The sequence below is a fragment of the Cucurbita pepo genome, chromosome 4 (assembly GCF_057944985.1).
Source record: "Cucurbita pepo subsp. pepo isolate OVF chromosome 4, ASM5794498v1, whole genome shotgun sequence".
Classification (NCBI taxonomy): domain Eukaryota; kingdom Viridiplantae; phylum Streptophyta; class Magnoliopsida; order Cucurbitales; family Cucurbitaceae; genus Cucurbita; species Cucurbita pepo.
Genome location: NC_141801.1, coordinates 12,934,609 through 12,958,466, shown reverse-complemented (window position 1 = coordinate 12,958,466; position 23,858 = coordinate 12,934,609). Strand labels below are relative to the sequence as shown.

Genomic DNA, 23,858 nt, shown 5'->3' with positions numbered 1-23,858 from the left:
TCACAACCTATGAAAATACAGGAAACAGGCCTACGGATGGGGCACTTAATAAGTATATCACTTGGAAAACACGTCTCTGGCTAAAATTTCAGATATTTTGACCATTATGTATCAATAATTCTTGTTCATGAATATATACAGACAAGCTAATAAATAAATGGATGTGCAAAACTCACTTTCTTTTTGCACAAGAGAGACGAAACATGAGTCCAATTTTTTCATTTATGATCAAGAGAAGACATCTTGCAGGAAAACAAATTGCGTTTCAAGTATGCCATCTCTTTACAGGGAAGGTGGCTGTCCATCTTAGCTTGATGAAAAAGAAAATTGCAATTCTCCCTATCGCTATTTATATGCAGGAGAAAAATTTTGGGTGATACACCCTCGAGAAAGTAAAAAGAAAGGAAAATTTTTTTCCATTCCAATTTACCATTCATGATGTTGAATGCTCAGGCTGCAACTAACTCTAGCTCTTCCCATCCCTTGCCTTGTAATTACTCGAACCATCTCCAAAAACTTCTTCTATCATACAGCTAGTTGGCAAGAAGTCAACTTCACTTTTCGAACAAGTCAAGTATCCAACATCCCACACCTTAGCATCACAATGATCTTGAACCGATGAAGGCCCATGACCAAGACCAACACTATTGCTTGGCCCCGTAAAGCTACCCAGCCATTGATCACAATGCTCCGTCTTGGCTGGAAGTTCTTGGGTTGCAGGACACGTCTCAGATGATGTGCAGGAATCATCTTGAACTTCGTGTTCTCCTCCCCTTTCATCACAAGGAATTTTGTCCTGAAGAGCGGGACTGGAACCACAATTATTGAAACAATTACCAATTCCCTCACTTTCATTATCATCAAATCTTTCATCGGTAATATCCTCGTCATACTCCTGCAAATCATCTTCCCGGCCATGATTGAATACAGGCCCAACTTCGTGTAGTGGTGATTCAATAACAGAGTCGTCATCCTCTTCCGTCATTCCAGGTTCATTGTCGCCATAGTCATCATTCCCTTGCCACTCATCATTGTCACTATCAATGTTTAATGAATCACATCTGTTCTGCTCTGCTCGCCTTCTGAGCATAAAAACGTTGAAGTAGTAGCTAACAATCTCCATTTTAGATTTGGAAGGAAAAACGTCCAAAAGATCACCCCAGAAGTTTTTCCCCAATGAGACTGGATTGGAAAAAACAACTTCATAAAACAATCGTTCTTCTTCTTCACTCCATTTCTGGGCCACTTGCATTCCCATTTCAGAAAACCCTAGCTCCATAAATTTTTCTGGTCCAATAGAACTTTTAAGCTGCTCCCTTGCAACTGCAATGTGCTCACTAACACATCCCACAGATCCACCATCCTCACAGCTGCAAGCTGCTCTTCCACTCCCAACTTCTGAATCCACATCAGGCATTGGAATAACACAAGTACCAATCAACCTCTTCTCGTATTCATCAACCGTAAGATCAGACTTTGAATCTGATTCAGACACATAAGGCATAACCTCCACATCCCGTGATCTCCATGGTGGAACAATAGCTTGATGATCAGGACCAATGGAAACAGATTTTTGAGGAGGGTGGTCCAATAGTAAAGAATATATTTCTTCACAGTACGTCAAAATCCTTCGCTGATGATTTACAGGGTTAAAAAAATCAGAGGAAATAGAATGATGTCGAGGAGATTTAGATGGGGATCCCTCTTCATGGGCCTTAATATTGTTCGTGCAAGAGAAGGACATGAAGCCAGGAATACTAGTATCAAAGTCATCACTGCTTCCCTGGGGCTCTGAGAAAACTCCACTTGAAAGCTTTTCGTCACTTTCTATATCATTCTTTGGAAATTCCTCCCCTGTCAATCACAATTGAAAATGAATTGCCATCAGAGTTATCCAGACAGCTCTAAATAGAAACATCAGACAGATTACGTTTTACAGCTAATTTTATCAATCAAATAAACAATAAAAAAAATACATAAAACTGCACAAATGATTAGCCCAAATCAAAAAAATATCTTTCACTGAGAGATTGTTAAATACAAAGGGATGATAATAAGTAGATGATAAATATATGTTGGGTACAATAGCTCAAATCTGCAGCTTCCACATTACAATCCTACAAGATAGCAACTTCAACAAACTACAAGTCTTAAGACAGTTGCTGAAAACTTCCACATAAGATTAAAGGCAAAATCTCGCACCTAGAGCAAAATGATATCGTAGAGGATCTTCAGAGATAACAGATTCTGAAAATGACATTATTTGATGGCTTTGTTCAACCACTTGTTTCAAGTGCTTGGAAGAGATCTCAAGTGGTTCTCCATCATCAAAAGACCGTTTCTGTACCATTTTAACGGCAGCACCAATTGTGATCTGTGGAGGAAACAATAAGTTAAAAAAGTTGCCAGAAATCCCATCAATTAATAATGAAACAGATAGAGGCACAATGCACAATAAATATTACTTAAATTATACACAACTGGGGGAGGAAAACATTCTAGAAAAGGTCAATGCTGAAACCTTGAAAGGATCCTAATCAAATACTTAAATCATCTATATTTAATCAAATAATCAAGCACCTTGAGTTTCTTAACTAGTCTACATTTAATTGAGTTAATACATCAGAGAATAAATCATAGACCAGTAGAGTTTGGATTCTGTTCTTTTCTAAAGTACTAAAGAGAGCATCATCCATCTTCTACCACTATCTGGGATGCCTTTTTCATGTTCAGACCACCTTCAGTATCCTATTAATAATATCAAGTACCATTCCAGTATCAAGGAAACATATTAACCTCACGGTAAAAAGGAAAGACAGAAGAGAATTTGCACATGCATGTTGAAGTCAGTTGACAAGACACATGTCAAACCCATAACACGAATATGAACAATTGTTTAAGAAACAGAAGAGAATTTAACATGCTTGGTTATCGTCTTATTCTACCTACGAAGAAAGGAACAAAAATATTCTTCAAAAGCGTTCTCAAAAAAATCTGAGACCTGAAAGAGTCCATTGTCCAAGTCATTCACCAAGAAAAGGCAATGTAGTAATGAGAATATACTATAATCGATGCTTAAAATATTTAGTTCTACTTCTAGTGATATCATCATCTAAACTGTTTAAATATTCATGATTGTTGAGAGTTTTATACAGGGAAGGGGCATACATGTAAATGAGTACCATTATAGAAAGGGGCCCAACTTGGCTTATTAGAAGGGTTAAAAAAATCGAAGAACGATAATTAGAAATTACTGCTAGATATTTTCATCAATTAAACATCAAATCTGAAAACCCTAAAAAATGAAGAACCATTCACTCTGTACCTCTAAAATAGTCGACGTATCAACGGAGCAAAGACGAAGAGGAAAAACGGAGCTCGGATATACAGGTAATTGAACGAACAGTCACGGTTACTCCGAGAAATTTGAATTTCCCCCAATTAATTTTGGTAAAAAAAAAAAAAAAAAAATCCCAAATACGCAGAAACCCTAACCCTATATTCGCTAATCCACCAAAATCACAAAATCAAACAAATCGGGAACAACGATTTACGATAAATTGATGGAATATACGATCCCAGGCGAACAAAAACAAAAATCCAGATCTAAGACGCTAAAAAGATTAAAAATAATTTACAAATTCGAAGAAAAATCGAAATAAAAAAACAAAAACCAGAACCAGAGTTGGAAAGAACAGATCTCCGATTAGCCTCAAGGATCGGAGCTTCGATGATGACCTAAGACAAGAAACGTAAAAAGAAGACGAAAACGGCAAAATTGATACCGATATGTAGAGGAGGATGAATCAAAACCAGATCTAATAACGAAAGACAGATCGAAGCGGTGGATCGAGAAGGAGGACGATGGAAACAAAAAAAAAAAAAAAAACGAATAAAAGGTGGGAATTGAAAGAGGCGGCGGCGATTGACGATGACCAAAACTAGGGTTTGGTTTTGTTTGAAGAAAGTTATCCGAAATGGAATATAGCTAAAAGAGGCACAAATCTTTATGGAATTACGAATAAAGCCCTCTCCGTTTGGGGCTGAGGACGTGGAGGAAATCGCTATATATGTGAAATACGAACACACGACGTAGTAGTGATTTGGGTTTTAATCCAATGCAATGGATCCTTACACGTGGCATCTTTCGACCGCCTAAGTGGCAATTGACTTTTATTTTTTTATTTTTTTATTTTTTTGACTTATAATATATGATTGAATGATTTACATTAAAATTTTGCAACTATACTCTATAAATTACAATTTTTTAATTATTTATTGTTATTAAAAATTATAATGTGTCGACCCTACCCCACAATGATTAACACATAATTAAGTGCATAATATTAATCCTTCGAACAAAATTTAATCAAATAATAGTTAAAACAAGTACTCTCGAAAGTGCGTTGAATTACCTATAAAATATATGTATAATACAAAACCGATAAAAATGTTGAAAAATTAACATCGTTAGAGTTAAATATAGGGGAATGGAGAAATTTTGGTGTGTCACAAATTGTAACACCAAAAATCCAAAAAAAAAAAAAAAAATCAATAATTATATTTCGAACCAATTATAAATCGCCATGTGTCCAATAAAAAAAGAGCATAAATAACTTGGAAATTCAGCTTATTATTCTATTAATCTATATAAAAAAAAAGTAAAAATTAATAATAATCTAAATTCTATGCATCCCTCTGTAATAAAATTTAATGACAACATAGCAATTTATATATATATATTTCCTCCAAAAGACTATATTTGTAATATATTTTTAAACTACAATAATAACATCTACCGTAAATAAGTCATTTATCACAATTAAACACAATTAAAAGGCTTATGAATTTATACACGAAACTGCAGTGGTATCGGAGCCCCCTCCTGTGTACAGTTTATGTTGCAAAACGTTGCACAATTGAGTCCCAATTCTTTCACACACTTTGAATTTACAGCAACAAGGAAGCAAACAAGCAAAACCGTCTCCTTCAATCTGTACAGAATAGTGTAGGTTGACATGAGTAAATTCAGAGAAGATATAGCCAAAAGAGACGGCAGTTGTGTACCATTGATAACGTCACAATGTAATCTCGAGTGAAGACGTTCATTTAAAAATTTGATCAAAAAACAACCTATAGATAATGATGAATAATAGAATAGTCGATGAACATACGTGATCAAAAGTGATTCAACTACCTACTTATTCATACGACTCGGTTGCAACAGAATAACTCGTTTGTTAAATTATAACGACTAAAATGATATCATTAAATCCAAAATGAACAGCTAAATGTAAGGTAATAAGACCAATGATGCATTTGAATAAGTTTATAACACAGAAAATAATATATAGATTTAGCATTCTAACTTACAATTTTTCTTTTATGAAGGCAGTGCAATGGTTTTATAGATCGACACCCTCATCAAGGCCCTTGGAACTGATCATGACATTGGAATCAATTTGTTTGTCAAATTTCTTTTTTCTCCTACCTTCAAATTCATCAAATCCTTCCATCTTAGTCGTCCATGGAAGAAACAAGCAGTATCAGTAAGTATATTTCACTTGTTTTATGAATAATGTTAAATGAGAGATAAGTGCAATTAAGAAGTAGACCACACCTGCTGAAATTGATCCATTATAATTGGATTACCATGTAAAGATGCATTATGCAATGCTTTGCAATCTTTCAACAGATTCGATGGTAGCTGAGATAGAAATACAAGACCACAGATCAAATTTACGTACGCTGAGAGGAAAACTTCTAAGCATACAATGGAGAGAAATTTATTATGTAGGAACAAATAAGATAGCATTTGGAGTAGAAATTATTCATTCATGAGAGAAATTCAAATCAAAATGACAGTCTATTAAGTGAAGATGCCCAATCTAATGAACTAGTTTTTCCTCGTTACTTTCAGTTCAGCAATTGATTTCAATTTCAGGTTGGCACATTGTGGACTAAAATTCTACATATCTATCAAGGAGTGTCAGTCCTCCAGGTAAATCTCAAAACTCAGGCTATAATCAGTAAAGGATATTCGTTTTATGTTAAATAGTATCGCATTCGTGGATATAACCAGAACTGTTAATTTAGGAAGCTAAATAGTGCACAAATAGCGAAAAGGTCTACCTGACCGATATTGTTATTATCCAAACACAATGACTTCAGGTGAATTAGATTGCACACAGACGAGGGAAGTCCTTCCATAAGATTATCTGAAAAGTTGTTTAAATGTAAGGAAATGTTTGAATAGAATCGCAAATGTTTTAAGTTCCAGTAAAAAGATAGGCAAGAACTTCACATACCATTTGCTTGCAATTCTTCAAGGGAGAAACAACTTCCTATTGATTCTGGGAGAGATTTTAACTTGTTGTTTGACACATTGATAAGAAATAACTGCATCATCAAACCTCTTGTTAGCCCTGAGGATGGTAGTATGCACACTTTACCACATCAAAATAAATGGTTTAAAAAAGTTTAGCACGATCTCGCTAATTGACTTTCGATAGATATTAGCATGAATATTGGCCCACATGCAATGAAGTTCATTATTAACTTCACTATAAATACAAGTGTTACGATGTTGAGGCTTTCATAATCTCATGATTGATAAAATTTATAGGACTCTCAAGGTCTTTTGGAATTCTGCTGCAATGTAAGTGCTTCCTTTGGATGGGTAATGGAACTTTGCCCGGTCTCGTCCCATGGTCATGGATGTGTCATTTTCCGCAATCACGAAAGATTGATCACGAGTATATCCTAGTTAGAATGAAAAAGAGGTTTCCGAACTATTCTGTTTACTTATAATCTTAAACAATCAGTCTTAAACGAATCACTCTCCTATGATTCTTCTCTTTTTTTTTTCCATTTTTGTTTATCTAACTTCTAAGGACTTTTACCTCTGAGTATATACTCTAAGGTGTCCAACCATAAGTTCTAATATGTGAAAACATGTACAGCAAAACAACTTTTGCACAGAAATATTCCATATTGCAGGGTGAATTATCTTTTAAACTAGCTATGGCACATCATCCTCTTTAACCATTATTTTAACGCTCCAAACGTATTTTATTTTGTTTATCTATAATTGGTTGCTGAGGCACCTACTTTTTGCTATTCAACTTGAGATATGGACATGAAGAATTTTAAAGTAGTGGCTGCCACATATGCAGTCATAGATCTACAATACCACGATCCAATACTTTGACTCGATATTAGAGACAACATAACTTGAAGTTCTCTGAAAATGCAACCAAATAAAAAATGATAGAGGAGGTATAATTGTTAAAATTCTAAGAATAAAAAATAAAATTCACTTACATTCCGCAAGCTTCCAATGGTTTCAGGTAAGGATGATAGCAAATTTCGGGAGACAGATAAACGTTCAAGCCTTACTAGCTGACCCACTACACACAAGAACTGATATTCATTTAGAATGCATTAAAAAAAAATTGTAAGAAAGTCTAACAGAAGTTGCAGTAGCCTGGGACAAGGAGAAAAATACTATCGCTTCTTGCATTCTTTTTTATATCTCTTGATAAATTAGATAAGAAAATTACATTCATCGGGTAATGCCGTAATTTGATTTCCATCAAGCATCATGACTTTTAGAGATTGGAGCTTCCCCAAATTCATTGGTAGACGCTCAATAAGGTTATCTGCCAATATCTGACAAGGAAAATGAAAATTTAAGATGCAATTCAGTCTTGTTTGCAGTTCTTCCCCCCCACCCAAAGAGAAATGTGAGATAAAGTATCAGAATTCTTAGTTCTACTTCTAATAAACTGTTGTAAATCTAAAAAATAAAGGAAAGAGAAGAATTCAACAATTCCTATGTACAACTAATGAGAACAGAAGCACAGAGTTTTACAATGATGTCATAGGCTTTTATTGAAAAATTTTACAAATCAATACTACATAAGCTGAGTAAAAATGAAATACAATCCCTACCAGACGCTGCATGTTTATTAATTTGCAGACTTCCATAGGAATATCAACTGCAAAATAATCAGAAGAGACAAATTAATACAAGTATTGAAATTATTATTAGTAGCTTCATTATCGCCAATACAAGGATGATTAAAGTCAGAAAATAGCTTTTCAACGAAAATTATGACCGCAACATGAAGCATAAGAAAGAACAGTTAGAGATAACCACCTATTTTGTTGTGAGTTAAATCGAGGGTGCGGACAGATCTGTCCAAGTCAAGAACTTCATCAGGAAATGTCTGTTCCAACATTGGTAAATGTGTGAGCATATGACCAACAAAATTGATAATCGTGTGAGCATTTCCAAAGAATGGCATGAGCTATTGGAATTCATCTACTCGTATAGTATTTTTTTCATAATGACAATATTTCTGTGTGAAAGCCCCAATTCATGCAATCCAAATATCAACAACATCAGTATAGCCAGATGTATCGTAAAGCAAAGGTCCACGTATGACTAACATTTACAGTTGACCCTATTTACAGCATAATGATATCCTTGTCAATATCTTTCTGGAAAACACAGATAAAAAGAACATGCATGTAAGGGGTTTGTTACTGTAATCTTTCTTTCATTTGTCCCGACTGGAAGAACGTTTTGGAATCCCCTTGTCCTTTGGTTTTGTAAGACACATTTTATTCCTTTGATGAGATTTCTTCCATCTAAGAAAAATCTAATTAATAACTTGAAATGATTCCATCAGCCACGAACGTTCCTAATTCCTCAATGCCGCGACATTCAATCACACGCATAAATAATGCATTAGCATACAAATATATATCTAATAAAGAAGTTAATTTGTAAATTACTAAATAAGTACCTACTTGTAACGGAGCAAGAGATTTTTAAAAACAATCAGAAGCACTAAAGGACCTCCAACAAAGACAGCCATATGTCCAATTGGTACATAACTCTTATCCAAACATAACATTGATAAGCATGATGGCCAAAGCCTAACAAAAAGACGATATACAGTTGATGTTAAAAATAATAAGGTAGATAACCTTCAGCTTTGAGTCTCGCAAAGCCACGATGCCAGTAGATTGCCATCGAGCAACTCTGCTGGCCTTTGAATCTGCATTCTTGCTAGAATAGCACCCCATGTTGCCAGCAGCAGAGAAAAACTCAGCCTTCCAAGAAAGGAACAACGATGATAGTGATGACAAGCTTTTCGAATCCGTCTCTGATACATATACAATCCAAGTGTCAGAAATAGCAGAACTGAATTGTAGTACTTCCACAGAACTTGGAACGGATTAGGCACTCTATAACTGTCCATATACAAACATACATATATCTCTCTCTATATATATATATACAAGTGGAGATTTAAATCTCCAACCTCAGTATAAGGAATACATGTTGGTCTACGCTGCTTGGTAAAATATAACAAAATATTAACAAGGCACTGATACAAATATCCTCACAGTAACTTTTAACAAGTCGCAGAGCCTTTCAACAAAATATCATTAAGATTCAGAATTCATTTTGTTCATTGATTTGTATCAGGCTTGAATTCCAGTGATAAGAAACATTGTCTCTCGTGCTGAGCATATGAAAAAAAAAATCATGCATTCCATCTTTCTAATATCGTTGATCAAGATTTTTCGTCACATTTTAAATAAATACAGTAAAAATGAACTTAGAACTTCTCAAATTTCGTACCAGAGATATTAGTTCCCGAGCCTCTGCAGAGAAACAATCACACGAACACAGCTTCGATCACTTATGAACAGGGAATGCGAAGAAGTCTTGCCTAACCCGATTTGGGTCCAAAATAAATGGTATCCCTACTTCGGAGAACACCAAATTTACCTGAATTCGTGAATTGAACAGTCCCAGAAGGATAAAAAGTGGAGGTTGATCAACAGAACATCGAAGATCGTGATAGAATTAAGTGAAAACACCCAAAATCGGAGCTCACGGGTCAGACGTATAAATAGTAATACACGAATGAGACGATCATTGAACCTCTCTGTAAAACCTTGACCAGGTGAATGGTTTAAGAAGACAACCGAGGCGGATATTAAAGGAAATGCCTAAAATGAAAATCCATCTTTGGATCAACGACGTTGAATTGAAATCAGATGGAGATGATAACACAACGAATTTGAGTGGGTGAAAACCTGTAAACAACGGATCCATGGATAATCTGAGTAACTATTTAGCATAATTTATATATACAAATATTATTAAAATATCATCGTCTTTTCTCTTTTAGTTCATACACTTTTAAATTTTTTATTTTAATTTATACTATTTTTGTATTTTTAATTTCGAAGTTTTCCTTTTATGCTATATGTTTTTACTAAATCTTCAAATTACTTTTATTTTTTATCAACAAAAATTAAATAATAATAATAACAATATTTTTTTCGAAAAAACACATAATTTTGAGAAAATAATACATTAATTAGTTAGAAAAGTTAATTATATATACCAATTTTTTTTATTGTACATAGATTAAAATAATATTTTAATTTTATACCAAATATTTATCAACTTGATCTCTTAAAAAAAAAAAAAAAACTCTTAATTATTTTTTCCTTAAGTTTCAAAATTAATTTTATAGTAAAAAAACAGTTATAGTGCTAAACGAAATTTAAATATAATTATTTCATACTTAATTTATACGAACGTCTTGGTCACAGTCACATCTTTTAATTCATTATACGTTGATTTTTCGTACACTCAGACGCATATAAAAAAAAACATATAAGATAACAAACAATTCATTAATGCTATTTAACACGTTCGTTTCACCCACAATAATGTTCATTTTATAATTTATGTTTTTTTTATTGTCATCGTCGAAAAAAGTTTATCGGTCATAATAGGACAATTAAAACGAAGATGATTAGATGATCAATCGAAAGATCGTTTCGATCCCATTAGTAACGAGGATTAATCCGTTAGGTAGTATAATTGAGAACGAGCAAGATTTTGTGTTGTAATTGACACCAACATAGTCAAATCTCCTTGTGCTCGAACGCTCTAAATCTCGAAGGTCCTAATAGGATTATCTGAATTATCTATTTTCTCTCGCTCAGTAATATCCGAGCTCGTTGGTTTACCCCATCTATCTGAAGGATCTATAAAACCCATATCGATATAATTAATATAATAAAATAATAAAATTCATTATAGTGCAGAAAAAAAAAACCCCTATTTTTTTTGTACTAGAAAAGGCTAATAATTCAATATAGAAATAAAGTATATATTATTTTTATTTAGATGTTTTAATTATGATATTTAATTAAACTCGTTGAATATAGCTTATCTAATTTATACAGCAAAGTAAAAAAAGAGAAAAGGAAAGGAAGAGGAAAAGGGAAAAAGAAAATAAATAATAAATAAATAAATAAATAAGAAATCTTATTTTCTCTCTCATTTCTTCTACTGCCCACTCTTTGCGACTTCTCCTCCGGTGTTTAATTATATCCGGCCGACGCTTCTCCCGCTCTGAAGATTACGCGCGAACGACGTTCAGCTACAGAGGTTGCTCCAAGATCGTGTTTCGCGTGGTTCTTCCATCGATCCTTCAGCACAGAGTTCGAACGCTGACAAGACGTCCGTTTGCGCGACGCCGAGCGTTCACCGGCGACCACGCGGCGGATTTGCGATCCTCCAAGTGTTTCTTCTCGCAGATTCGCTTCTAGCCAGGTTTTATATTACAGAATATTTGAAAGCCTAAATTTCAAATGTCTGGTGTATTAGACTAGATTTGGGATTGAGTTACGTTAACTTATTTGATTAGAAGAAAAAACAAGACACTTAATTAGGGAGATTTGTAATGAATAGAGTGAGTCGGAGATAAGTCGGAGTGATTTATAGGGAGGAAGGGTCATAGTTGAGTTATTGGCTAGTTATTTGTAGCTATCTTCCTGTCATTTTTTTTTTCGCTATCACGTTGAACGTTGAGACATTTGGTGTGCAACCATTCTTCCTATCTTGTGGAATATTCGGCTTGCGAAAAATAGGAGAGTTTTTTGAAGTTTTAGAAAATCCTTGTGGAGGTGTGTTGATTTCTTCATCTCTTATTATTGACACTAGGAGGTTTTTTGCTGGTAATTTATAGTTTGATTAATTTCTACGATTTCCGTTTGTTGTGGGGCTTTCCCTCTTTAATTGTTCCTCATTTACCAGTTTAAATTTATTTTCTGTTGTTTCTTAGAATCGAACTAATTTACATTTTTCTCAACAGTAATGCATGACATGTCATTTGAATCGTTTTGTTATGCAATAGGAAACCTTTTGGTTTGACTGCCAAACTCAATTTCAGGGAGATGGGGGGAGAAAATGACATGAAAACGTGGATTTCTGATCAGTTAATGTCACTGCTTGGTTTCTCTCAGCCAACAATTGTACAGTATATGATTGGACTATGTACGCTTCTCCTTATTTATTAAATAAACATTCCCTTTGGTATTTGAATTATGGATTGTAAAAGATACGGTTTTAATAGTGTTTTTGATGTCCACAATTCTATTGCAGCCAAACAAGCAGCATCACCTGCCGATGTAGTGAGCAAGTTGGTGGTGGATTTTGGCTTGCCATCTTCCAATGAAACATTGGCTTTTGCTGAAGGAATTTTCTCTAGAGTGCCACGCAAGAAATCAACTGGTCTAAATGTAATACTTCAGTTGAAATTTTGCTTACTGTATAAATGTGATTCATATATTAAGTGTTCTTTCGTGTTTTTCTGCTCTATGTCTCCCTTCACTTATTGATTTATAGCTTTCTTGAGATTGGATTGCTTATTTATTGTCCTTCAGTCATGTCCTATAGTATCGTTTCTTTTATCCTGCCTCAGCTTTATCAGAAGCAAGAGAGAGAAGCTGCAATTTTAGCAAAAAATCAAAAAAAATACACACTACTCGATGCTGACGACGAAGAGGTTCTTGAAGATAAAGGAGGCAGTGGTGATCCCCGAGAAACAGAAAATCGCAAAAAACGCTTTAGAAAGAAAAACGAATATCAAGAAGATGAAGATGATGAGGAAGTATGAGATATGAAAATGTATATATGTATGGATATTTTTTTGTTGGTTAAATTTTCTCTTACTTGATGGGACAATGCAGGAAAGTGCTCTTGAAAGAGAAAATAGGCAGGTTAAAAGACGGACTTCCAGTTCTGAAGACGATGGCTCTGAGGTATTCATTTGAGCTTATTTGGGATTTATCTTCTTAAGTAATAGTGACAAATGTTTCTTTATTACTAGTATGTCTTTTTCTTAGATAAAAATGTATTTAGTTAAACAAGTTTACTAACGGAAGTCATGTAGTTCCCTCTGCTCTCTTAACATCATGTTTAAATTGAAATGCAGTCGGAGGAAGAGCGACAGCGTGATCAAAGAGAGAGGGAGCAATTAGAGCGAAATATAAGAGAACGTGATGCTGCTGGAACCAAAAAGGTATACTCGTAGAAATTGCTATTACCTTTTTTCCCTCTCTACTGAAAATGAATCATCCTTATTTTAATTTATTGAATCAAGAAAAAATGTTACAAGCTAAGTCTAGAGTTAAACAAAATAAAACATGAAGCTATGGAATCTCATAAACCCCGCCCTACAGTGCCTCCCCAAAAGAACTCCTTAGGAGTTGTTCTCTTTTTGCAAACTTCATACAGCAATTAAATTTGCAGCTATGTCCTAAGAATTCCATTACCTCTTGTGCTGATTCTAGCCGTTTTTGACAGTTAACAGAACAGAAATTGAGCAGGAAGGAGGAAGGTAACTAATCTTGAATTTTGATCGGTGAATTATATTTTGTGCAATGGCATGCACTCTTCTTCTGCTTATGATATCATTGTCTTGCATTTAATGTTACAGAAGAGGCAATTCGGAGATCCAAAGCTTTGGAGAATGATGGAACCGATACTTTGAGGTTTGCTACTGCTACCTTTTTTTTTTTTTCCTCTAGGTTTCATATACACAGAAAGTTTAATGAGTATGTGAAATAGTCATCCTCGAACTTCCCTTGTTGTTTCAGGAAAGTTTCAAGACAGGAGTACTTAAAGAAAAGGGAGGAGAAGAAACTGGAAGAAATCAGGTACAACGGTTTCACATTATGGCTTCACATTCAGTTGGTACAGTTGTTTTTTTTACCTTTATTATTATTGTTCTTTTTTCATCTGAGTGCATGTTTCCATCTAAGGAATTGAAAAGACGTTACATAGTTCTCTCGATTAATTTTGTTTTTCCATAATTGTGATGTCATTTCCTTTCTCTCTCTCCGTTCGTCTTATCATTTCTTTGGTCTCTCAAATTTCCTGATGATCAATAACAGAGATGATATAGAAGATGAGCAATATCTTTTTGACGGCATGAAGCTTACTGAAGTAGAATATCGGGAGCTAAGGCAAGAGTTTCTTTGTTTTTTTTTCCTTCCTTTTTTTCGTCTTGGTAATAGTTTAGTTCTATCTGCCTAATTTCATTGTATTCAACTGATTTGTTCATTAGTTCCCATTTACTTTGGAAATTTTTAAATATTTAATTTCTCGTACGTCTCTTAGAGTATTTTCACTTTCTTATCTAAAAACAATGGGCTTTGGTGGAATAAGTCTATGAAAATGAAACCTTGTGAAATATTTTGTTTGTTGTTTCCAGGTATAAGAAAGAAATATATGAGCTTGTGAAGAAGCGGACAGACGAGGCTGATGAAATCAATGAGGTTATATCTTTGATCTTTCTATGTTTGTTGTTTTTGTTATTCTCTCTCTCTCTCTCTCTCTCTCTTCTTTTCTTTTAATATGTCCAATGAGTACTTAAAAGATAAATTAAAATTCCTAGTGTACGATATGATGAACTAAAAAAATTTGGAAAGCTAAGTTTCATATGGAGCTCAAACATTTTCTTTTATTTTTTCTCTCTTCCATGAGAGTAGGGGAGAGGAGTGGCCTATCTGCAAGGGTTGAAAGAAAAAGGTTTGTGTTTAAGTTGTGTGATTTGGTAGAGAAGGTGGAGGTTTGAGAGTTTTGTGGAGGAAAATCGTCTAAAGTTAAGCTCCTTTTGGGGAATGTAGCATGAGTTTGAGACTGTTTAGAGGATATCGATCCCGCTCCAACTTTAGATATTTCTTTAGGAAGAGAAGGTGTCCTGAAGGGTTAATCTGGGCTCAGTTGGTTGTGAACGCTAGAGGAAGATGTTGTGTAGTGGTGGTGGAACAGCTGAAGGGGAGGAGTTCCACCTTATTCATTTCTGTGGGAACAGAGGTCAAGGCTGGTGTTCGGTGGGAGATGCTTTGAGTAACTTGCTTTAGAGAGGTCTGGTGAAAGGTAAGGGTTTATGTTTAAAGCCCCTATCCTTTAGTTTGAATCCCTAGAAAGGTTGACGTCGTCCTTCGCTTGATTGGGAAAAGAAGGCAAAAAGTACAAGGTGTTAGAGGTTAAGAGTGAAGAAGAAAAGGATGTGCTGCTCGAAGTTGGATTCTGTTCTTTTAGTTAAGGAAAAGGCTTCTGATTTGTGGGCTAAGGTGAAGAAAGGCATTAAGTATCGGTTTGATTTGAATATCCGTGTGAGACCCTTTTGTGGAAATTTGGCAGTGATCCTTTTTGAGGACAATGTTAAATGACTAGAGATGTTTGGTTACGGAAGAGGGATGATTCTCGATTGTCTTGAATTTCTTGTCATGGAACTCCGTGAAGGTGGTGGAGGAAAGGCATGTGCCATTTACCAAGGGGTGGGTGAAATTCTTGGATTTTCCTCCTCATTTATGAACAATGAGCATCATTTCAAAGCTAGTTGACTAGTGGATACGTTCTTTCAGTTTACCTGATGTGACTAGTGAAAATTCATTCTAATAACTCGTGTGTGAACCATTCTTTATTCTCCATTTTCTTATTTTCCTTCTCAGTTGAAAAGAAACATATTGAATATCTGAAAGATGAGTTTATTCATCTTCTCTTTTCAATCTTTTTTCATGATAGAACACTCTGTTTTTTTACAATAAAACAACGATTTTTTTTTGTTTCTATGATACATTTTATTTATTGATTAATTACATATGTCATGTTTTGCTTTATTGGAGTGCAGTACAGGATGCCTGAAGCTTATGATCAAGAAGGAGGTGTTAATCAGGATAAGAGGTTTGCAGTGGCAATGCAGCGGTATAGGTTAGTTGAACTCTCAATGAGTTGAACTCTCAATAACGGAAACCGAGAATCCTTCCAAATGAGCTTTTGAGTTATTATTATTCTTACAGGGATTCAGGTGCTGCAGATAAGATGAACCCATTTGCAGAACAAGAGGCATGGGAGGAACACCAAATAGGTAAGTCCCACTTCTCTGAGGTTCTTTTGATGTTCTTTCTTCAGATGGTGAAACAATTATTTTTCAGGGAAAGCATCAATGAAATTTGGTTCCAAAAATAAGAAGCAAGCCGATGATTATCAGTAAGTATCTTATGGTTCTGAATTATTACTTTTACGTTTATGATGTTTGTTTAGTATATTTTGTTATTACTACTTTCATAGGTTGTATTTTAATGTTCATTAATGATACAAGGCGGTTGTCATCTTCTATTTGGAACATATAATATCTTCCATTACCTTTTATTCAAGAAATTTTTATTCTATTTTATTTATTTATCCTTCATTGCTGGCCATTATATTACAGGAAATGAACATCTCCTGATTTTTCTTTGTTTTTGTTTTTTGTGTTGTTTTGTTTTAGGTTTGTATTTGAGGATCAGATTGAGTTTATTAAGGCTTCAGTTATGGAAGGTGATGAGGTGTGGCTTAAACTTTCTATAGTTATTTTATGCAGTTGTGGTAATGTAGTAAAAATCTTTTTTATTTCATGCTACCTTCGCTCGTTTTTGGCAGTTTGTTGATGAACATCAGATTGAATCACTTGAAAAGTCCAAGGCTAAGTCAGCTCTGGAGAAGCTGCAGGTTTTGGTTCTGATTACGCTTTTATTGCACAAGTTTATATTCATATGGACAGAAAATTTAATATTGATCATAATTAGGTCTTACTACTAACAGATTAATATTGTGGTTCTAAGATTTTGTTTTGATTTGTTTTTTTGTGCCTAGGAAGAGAGAAAAACATTGCCAATTTATCCATATCGTGATCAGTTACTCCAAGCTGTAAATGATTATCAGGTGGGTTTCTTTTTTTGGGTGGATGAGTATTGCATTCTGCTCAAACATTGTCAAATATATGTTCACCACTGATCACACACACACACACACACAAAATAAAAAAAGGGTTCACGAGGGGAGATTAGGGGTTTTATACTAACTTTGGGAGCTCTCCGACTCTAACTAAAGAATACGACAATCACCCACACTTTTAGATATAAGAAGCCATTATTGATCCACTTGCTGTCAAAGCTCATCAAGTTTCATCCTATGTCAATTCCCTATATCTAACAGTCCCATTATTCCTTCTGTAGTAGCAAAATTGCAAACACTACATAGAAACATTTTTTGCTGAGGTGGATAATGGAAGTTAGAGACAAATTTTCAACTTAGGAAGGAATAATTGAAAATTCTTTTGAAACCTCCTAGCCAAGTGGTGTGAACCCACAGATGTTATCAAAATCTTCACTTATTTGTTGGCAAGGATGCACATCGTGGGTGTCCTTTTTAAATTCTTTTTACCGTTTTCAAACTAACTAAGCATTAAGGAGCAGACAAATAACTGAGATTTTCTAGGCATCTTTGAGTATCTGATTATCATTTTGACAAGTTCTGCATGCATGTACAAAACTTTATGGTAACAACTGATTTTCTGCTTTTATAGGTTCTTGTAATTGTCGGTGAAACTGGTTCGGGAAAAACCACACAGATACCTCAATATCTTCATGAAGCTGGGTACACAAAGCGAGGAAAAGTATGACCTTCTATACTCGCATATTAACTTTTATTTGTTGTGCTTAGTGGAGCTTGGAGGGTTTGGATAAATTTTTGTAGGAATTCTTACATTATTCTATTATTGATTAATGGTTGCTATAAATTATGGTCAATGATTTCTATTTCCTCTTCTAGTTTTGATTTAGGAGTCGGTTGCAAATTTTAGTGAGAAAAAAACGCTGCACGAACTTGTAATTAGCCATCAAGTGAATGATTTTTCAGTCTTCCTGTTTCCCTGAGATGTAAAATCCAGTTTCTTGTTATCTTCTTAAGGTTGGATGCACACAACCGCGTCGAGTTGCTGCTATGAGCATTGCTGCCCGAGTATCTCAAGAACTGGGTGTCAAGCTTGGCCATGAGGTGACGTTGCCAAGACTTTTAAACTAAATCCTTCTCCCTTCTTCAAATTATTTTGATACTATGGTGTATCTTATCACATGATTTGCTTTACATCATACTCGCATTAGCTTGTTTATTTTGTTGTCTTAAAGATGGGACAAACAACTTTTTTCCGTTCTTTGCATTTCCTAACTTCCGTTTCAAATTTATGCAACCTATCTTCGGTCTTTTGTTTCATCCTTGTATTGGTATCTAATGAATATAACGTGGTATTTGTTACATGTACTTAAATACTTCATTTGAATTCCGTGAATATATTTCTCTTTGTACTCATCTCTTCCTAATAACTTTAGGTTGGTTATTCAATACGTTTTGAGGATTGCACGTCAGATAAGACTATTTTGAAGTACATGACAGATGGGATGTTGTTACGAGAATTCCTTGGCGAACCTGACCTTGCAAGCTACAGGTGCACCTTACTGCATGTTTGATGTTCATTCGTACTCCAAGTTAATTAGCCTGTTTTTTTAACTCTATTTGCAATATTCTTGAAAATTTTTCTTTTAGTGTTATAATGGTGGACGAGGCTCATGAAAGAACATTATCAACTGATGTTCTGTTTGGGTTAGTGAAGGTGAGTTGGAGCTCCAACTACAGTTTTATTTTATGTATGATGCAATTTATATTATGTTTATTTGTATCTTGCTTCTTTCAGTTTGCTATATTATTTTTTTATTTTTTCTCCTTTTCCAAATATGTTTTTTTCCTATTAGGATATTGCGAGGTTTCGACCTGATTTGAAATTGCTAATTTCAAGTGCAACACTTGATGCGGAGAAGTTCAGTGATTACTTTGATTCAGCTCCAATATTTAAAATTCCTGGTAGACGATATCCTGTAGAAATTAACTTCACAAAAGCTCCAGAAGCGGACTATTTAGATGCAGCAATTGTGACTGCGCTTCAGATTCATGTCACAAAGCCTCCAGGAGATATATTGGTGTTTCTCACTGGTCAAGAAGAGATTGAAGCAGCTGAGGAAATAATGAAACATAGAACTCGAGGACTAGGCACAAAAATTGCCGAACTCATTATCTGCCCCATATATGCCAACTTACCAACAGAGCTACAGGCTAAGATATTTGAACCCACACCCATAGGAGCAAGGAAAGTTGTCCTGGCAACTAATATAGCAGAGACATCATTAACGATTGATGGAATAAAATATGTTATTGATCCTGGCTTTTCAAAAATAAAATCCTATAATCCAAGGACTGGGATGGAGTCGTTGCAAGTGAGTCCCATTTCTAAAGCATCAGCAAACCAAAGAGCAGGCCGTTCTGGACGAACAGGCCCTGGAATGTGCTTTCGTTTGTATACTGCTTATAGTTATTATAATGAGATGGAAGACAATACAGTACCAGAAATTCAAAGAACAAACCTTGCTAATGTTGTGCTTACACTTAAGAGCCTTGGTATTCATGACTTGGTAAATTTTGATTTTATGGACCAACCTCCATCTGAAGCATTGCTAAAAGCTTTGGAACTTCTCTATGCACTTGGTGCTTTAAATAAACTGGGCGAACTGACTAAGATGGGCAGGCGGATGGCTGAGTTTCCTCTTGATCCCATGCTTTCCAAGATGATGGTTGCTTCTGAGAAGCACAAGTGTTCAGATGAGATTATTTCTATTGCAGCTATGCTTTCTATTGGAAATTCTATCTTTTATCGCCCGAAGGATAAACAAGTTCATGCTGACAATGCTCGAATGAATTTTCACACTGGGAATGTGGGGGATCACATTGCATTGCTGAAGGTTTCATTTCTCTGGCAGCTAATCCTATTATTTTTTTACCTTCTAAAGCTCACATTTTTAATTTATCTATTTCTTAATATTTTCTTGTTTAACTTTTTTTTAAAAGAAAAACATGAAAGCATTATTTATTGTTAATAATCTTTTTTCTGATTTTGTTGGGCCTTTTCTCATAGGCGACACCATTCATTTTTTTGGCATATAGTTTTTTAACTTGGTTTTAAATAAATTAGGTATTAAAAATTGGTTAAATTATAAATTTGGTCCATCTGGTTTGAAGAAAATTAGAATTTAGTCCGTATGATTTTAAAAGTTCGATTTCTTTAATAGGGACCAAATTTATAATTTAACCTAAAAAGTTTTAGGTCCAAATTGCTGAGTATAAACTGTTATTTGCTTCTTTATTTCTGTATTATTTAGGTCTACAACTCTTGGAGGGAAACAAATTACTCTACGCAATGGTGCTATGAGAACTACATCCAGGTTCGCTCGGCTAATCTTTAGCTCATTAGGGATTTATATTTTTTTGGAGGAATATATATGTTTATTTCTATTTGGCAGATCTGATATATTGTTATGTGTTTGCTAGGTTAGAAGTATGAAACGTGCTAGAGATATCAGAGATCAACTTGAAGGGCTATTAGAAAGGGTTGAAATCGAACTGACTTCAAATTTGAATGACTTGGATGCAATAAAGAAGACCATAATATCTGGTAAATGAAAATTTATCCTTTATTTTTGTAATCTGAATTCTGTAAAGCCGTTCTTTTCATTTTAGCGGTGTAAACTATCTTGAATTCTTGCATGAAACAGCTTAATAGAAGTTGTGAAACATGAAATGTGACGATAATAATGAGGAAATACAAGATATACGATGTTATAAATGATTGATACTGTTTGGTTCCCCATTAAATAAGCAGCGGGCTGAAAATTTATTGACTTAATAAAAGTAATGCTATGTATTAGTTGACATCTTTGGACAGAGATGGAGACAGTTTCATGTTCCGAGAAGAAGAGGAATCTGGGGTATTATTAGATTGATTTGCTTGGAACTTGTTGAGCTTGATGTTTGCAATGAAATTTGGGTTTTTGGCAATTTAGATTTTAAATTTTGAAATGTAGCTGCAGTTTTCAAAGATGTAAGGCTACGAACAATTCTGCATCGTAGTTGGGTTTACACATGGCCTGCAGCTTTACTATACTTAGTATTTTATGACTTAACTAAATCTGTGGATGCCTCCCCTATGATGTTACAATAATTCTTGAAGATTGCGGGAAATTGAAATACCTATTTTTCCTCTGTGGAACCGGATGTACTTGATCTGGTAAGGTTTCATATCAAGGAGTTTTCCCTTGGATTAATGTGGATGTTACTAGAAATTTAATTATGTGGTCTTCTGTTGGGAGTTTTTCGAGAAACCATTGGAGTTCATCTCCATTCATTTGAAATTATTTGTCCATCTAGATATTGTTTAAATGGAGCTGTGTTGAAACTTAGAGCATTTTACTAATGTTTGAAAGAATGTTCTTTTTCTCTGTTTGATTCTGCAGTCTTATTGATTAAAGTTGTTTTCCAGGTTTTTTCCCTCACTCTGCAAAGTTACAAAAGAATGGCTCGTATCGGACCATTAAGCATCCACAGACAGTTCATATACATCCAAGCTCAGGGTTGGCTCAGGCAAGTTTTCACCCACAACTTTGAGATAATTTATTGCTGCCTGTTGGAATGTTCCTTGATTTTTTTTTTTTTTTTTTTTTTTTTTGGGCTTTGGAAAGAGGTATTTTTTTAGGAGCTATCAGTTATAAAAAAAAAAAAAGGACCGAACATTTACACCAAGATATAGTGTGGTAAACAATGTTGTCGAAGAGTTTTGTATAAGTTTGTCTTACCTCCAAATACTTTTTGATTTCTTTCTTTCCACATGGTCAAAAGAAAGCCATAATGAAAATTTTCCATATGGGGACTTTTGCTTTCTTAAAGAGGTAGTACGTTATGACCATGTCCAATAAATCTTTTACCTACTTGGAAAAAGTGAGATGCCTCCTGAAGATATTGAGAATCTTTTTCCAGAAATTTTGAGCGTATATGCATGGTGTAAAAAAAGTGAATTTTTGATTCGTTGTCTTTCTTGCATAGCAAACACCAACTTGGAAATAGAATCAGGTAGGACACTTTTTTTTACAGTTTTTAATTTTTAGCTTTTGGAATTTTTGGATTTGTTTGCAATAATTTGTCCTAAAGAAGAATAAATAAAAGTAAAAAAGAATTATAATGCCCTGATTTTATAGGGGAACTACTAACTTTTATTTGTTTTTATTCTTTTGATTTACCACCCCAGGTTCTCCCCAGATGGGCTGTGTACCATGAATTAGTATGTACCTCAAAGGAATACATGAGACAGGTGATACTTTTTTTTCCTTTTAATTATCCATTTTAAGTTCTTCATCCTTCATTTCGACTTATATGTTATTACTGAACTGAGTTATAGGTAACGGAATTGAAGCCCGAATGGTTGGTTGAAATTGCTCCACATTTCTATCAGCTTAAAGATGTCGAAGATTGTATGCTCCTTTTCCCTCTCTCTAAACTAAACATAAGATTATCTTTCAGAACACTCAAATATTTCTCAACATATTAATCAAAAAATGAGAGGCCAATATTTGAAATTCCCTTTCTAGTAGAAATGAAATGCAACACTTGTTAGAGGACACGAAAGATAAAGCTGTAGGCAATGTTTGATAACAATAATTTTCAAAAACATGAAACCAAAAACAAAATAGTTATCAAATAGAAGGAGGATATTAATTGAACGTCTTTAAACTTCATAACCTGAGTTAATGAAGCTGTGTATGTTTGAATTTGAAAGGAGACAAAACTTATAGATGTCCTAGTTATTGAATTATATTAAATAGTTGGATAGTTCTAGGTTGTAGACTTCATGAGCTATGAATCTTTCTATCACGCGAAATTCTAAAAATATCATAATTTTGTTTGACAGTGGGTCAAAAGAAGATGCCTCGCGGACAAGGTCGACCTGCAGAGAACTAAACTGTCCAATGGTTCCAACCCCACAAGGCAGAGACATCACAAGTAAGAAATTGTGCATGAAAGATAGAGCTTAGACAATCTTTCAAAGGTTTCTTATGGGAGATTTGGTAGATAAACTCATCACCTTCTGGTCTGAACTCGGCCGACTATTAGTTAGCCTACCTTATACCATATTGTCAAGTATCGGATCGGATGTGTTCTTAGCTAGAATTTTGACACAACTTTGTGACTTACTTGGTTCAGAGGCTCTATAGAAAATGTATTTGAAGATGAGTTAATTTTGTAGTGGCATTGCTAACTGTAATCACTAATGTATGTAGAATATGTAGTTGAAGATGAGTTGATTTTGTAGTTGCTCTGCTAACAACTGAAATTGTTAATGTACATATTGTCAGACTTATGTCTTCTTTATATCTTAGTTTGGTAACTTATTTTTCTTTCTTTGGTTATTTTTGGGTTTTTGTGTATAATAGCATGCTTGGTTATGCTTTTTCTTCACTGCCTTAGCATACTTTTAATCAATTAAAAATAGTTCAATATTTTGGTAAAAAATTGTTATTGAAATTAGTAGTTTGATTAATATATTTCCTCTTCCAAAATTTGTTTATGGAAAAGGTTCTTCTATAACTTTGATTACAAGTAATGGTTTTATGTAAGTTGTTCTTTACTCGTTAGTCTCTTCTAAAATCACATTTTCGTAAAATATCGAGCATTAACATTTCGAACGTTAATTGTAGCAGCTATGGTATTCTATGGTTGAGATATTTTTTATCCGATCTACTTGCAATTTTCTAATCTATGATGGACC

The 23,858-nt window shown here is 34.4% G+C and overlaps 3 protein-coding genes across 4 annotated transcripts; 1 reads left to right on the top strand and 2 right to left on the bottom strand.

The window, feature by feature from the left end:
- Nucleotides 1-195: 195 nt before the first annotated feature.
- On the bottom strand, nt 196-4,045 carry LOC111793441 (uncharacterized). Its single transcript, XM_023675311.2, has 3 exons — nt 3,326-4,045; nt 2,203-2,374; nt 196-1,854 (listed from the first exon to the last, which is right to left on the bottom strand). Exons 2-3 carry the CDS (start codon nt 2,348-2,350, stop codon nt 467-469), a joined length of 1,536 nt encoding a protein of 511 aa, XP_023531079.1. The 5' UTR covers nt 2,351-2,374; nt 3,326-4,045; the 3' UTR covers nt 196-466.
- Nucleotides 4,046-4,709: 664 nt separating this feature from the next.
- On the bottom strand, nt 4,710-10,149 carry LOC111792317 (plant intracellular Ras-group-related LRR protein 7). Its single transcript, XM_023673701.2, has 11 exons — nt 9,659-10,149; nt 8,998-9,176; nt 8,162-8,231; nt 7,954-8,000; nt 7,563-7,671; nt 7,324-7,409; nt 6,309-6,399; nt 6,133-6,218; nt 5,621-5,707; nt 5,374-5,516; nt 4,710-4,994 (listed from the first exon to the last, which is right to left on the bottom strand). Exons 2-10 carry the CDS (start codon nt 9,094-9,096, stop codon nt 5,406-5,408), a joined length of 786 nt encoding a protein of 261 aa, XP_023529469.2. The 5' UTR covers nt 9,097-9,176; nt 9,659-10,149; the 3' UTR covers nt 4,710-4,994; nt 5,374-5,405.
- Nucleotides 10,150-11,374: 1,225 nt separating this feature from the next.
- On the top strand, nt 11,375-23,461 carry ESP3 (RNA helicase family protein). 2 transcript variants are annotated; one of them, XM_023673729.2, is made up of 28 exons: nt 11,375-11,656; nt 12,276-12,379; nt 12,488-12,624; nt 12,807-12,995; nt 13,075-13,146; nt 13,320-13,406; nt 13,691-13,724; nt 13,824-13,878; nt 13,984-14,043; nt 14,281-14,352; nt 14,601-14,664; nt 16,026-16,105; nt 16,195-16,262; nt 16,330-16,384; nt 16,665-16,722; nt 16,817-16,885; nt 17,030-17,098; nt 17,742-17,831; nt 18,125-18,211; nt 18,544-18,659; nt 18,758-18,824; nt 18,964-20,004; nt 20,422-20,484; nt 20,591-20,714; nt 21,579-21,679; nt 22,341-22,403; nt 22,491-22,563; nt 23,001-23,461. In XM_023673729.2, exons 2-28 carry the CDS (start codon nt 12,280-12,282, stop codon nt 23,048-23,050), a joined length of 3,144 nt encoding a protein of 1,047 aa, XP_023529497.2. In that variant the 5' UTR covers nt 11,375-11,656; nt 12,276-12,279; the 3' UTR covers nt 23,051-23,461. The 2 variants fall into 2 exon arrangements, 1 of the variants encoding a protein (XP_023529497.2); XR_015420708.1 differs by having other exon boundaries at nt 11,376-11,656; nt 12,240-12,379; nt 21,579-22,403.
- Nucleotides 23,462-23,858: the final 397 nt, after the last annotated feature.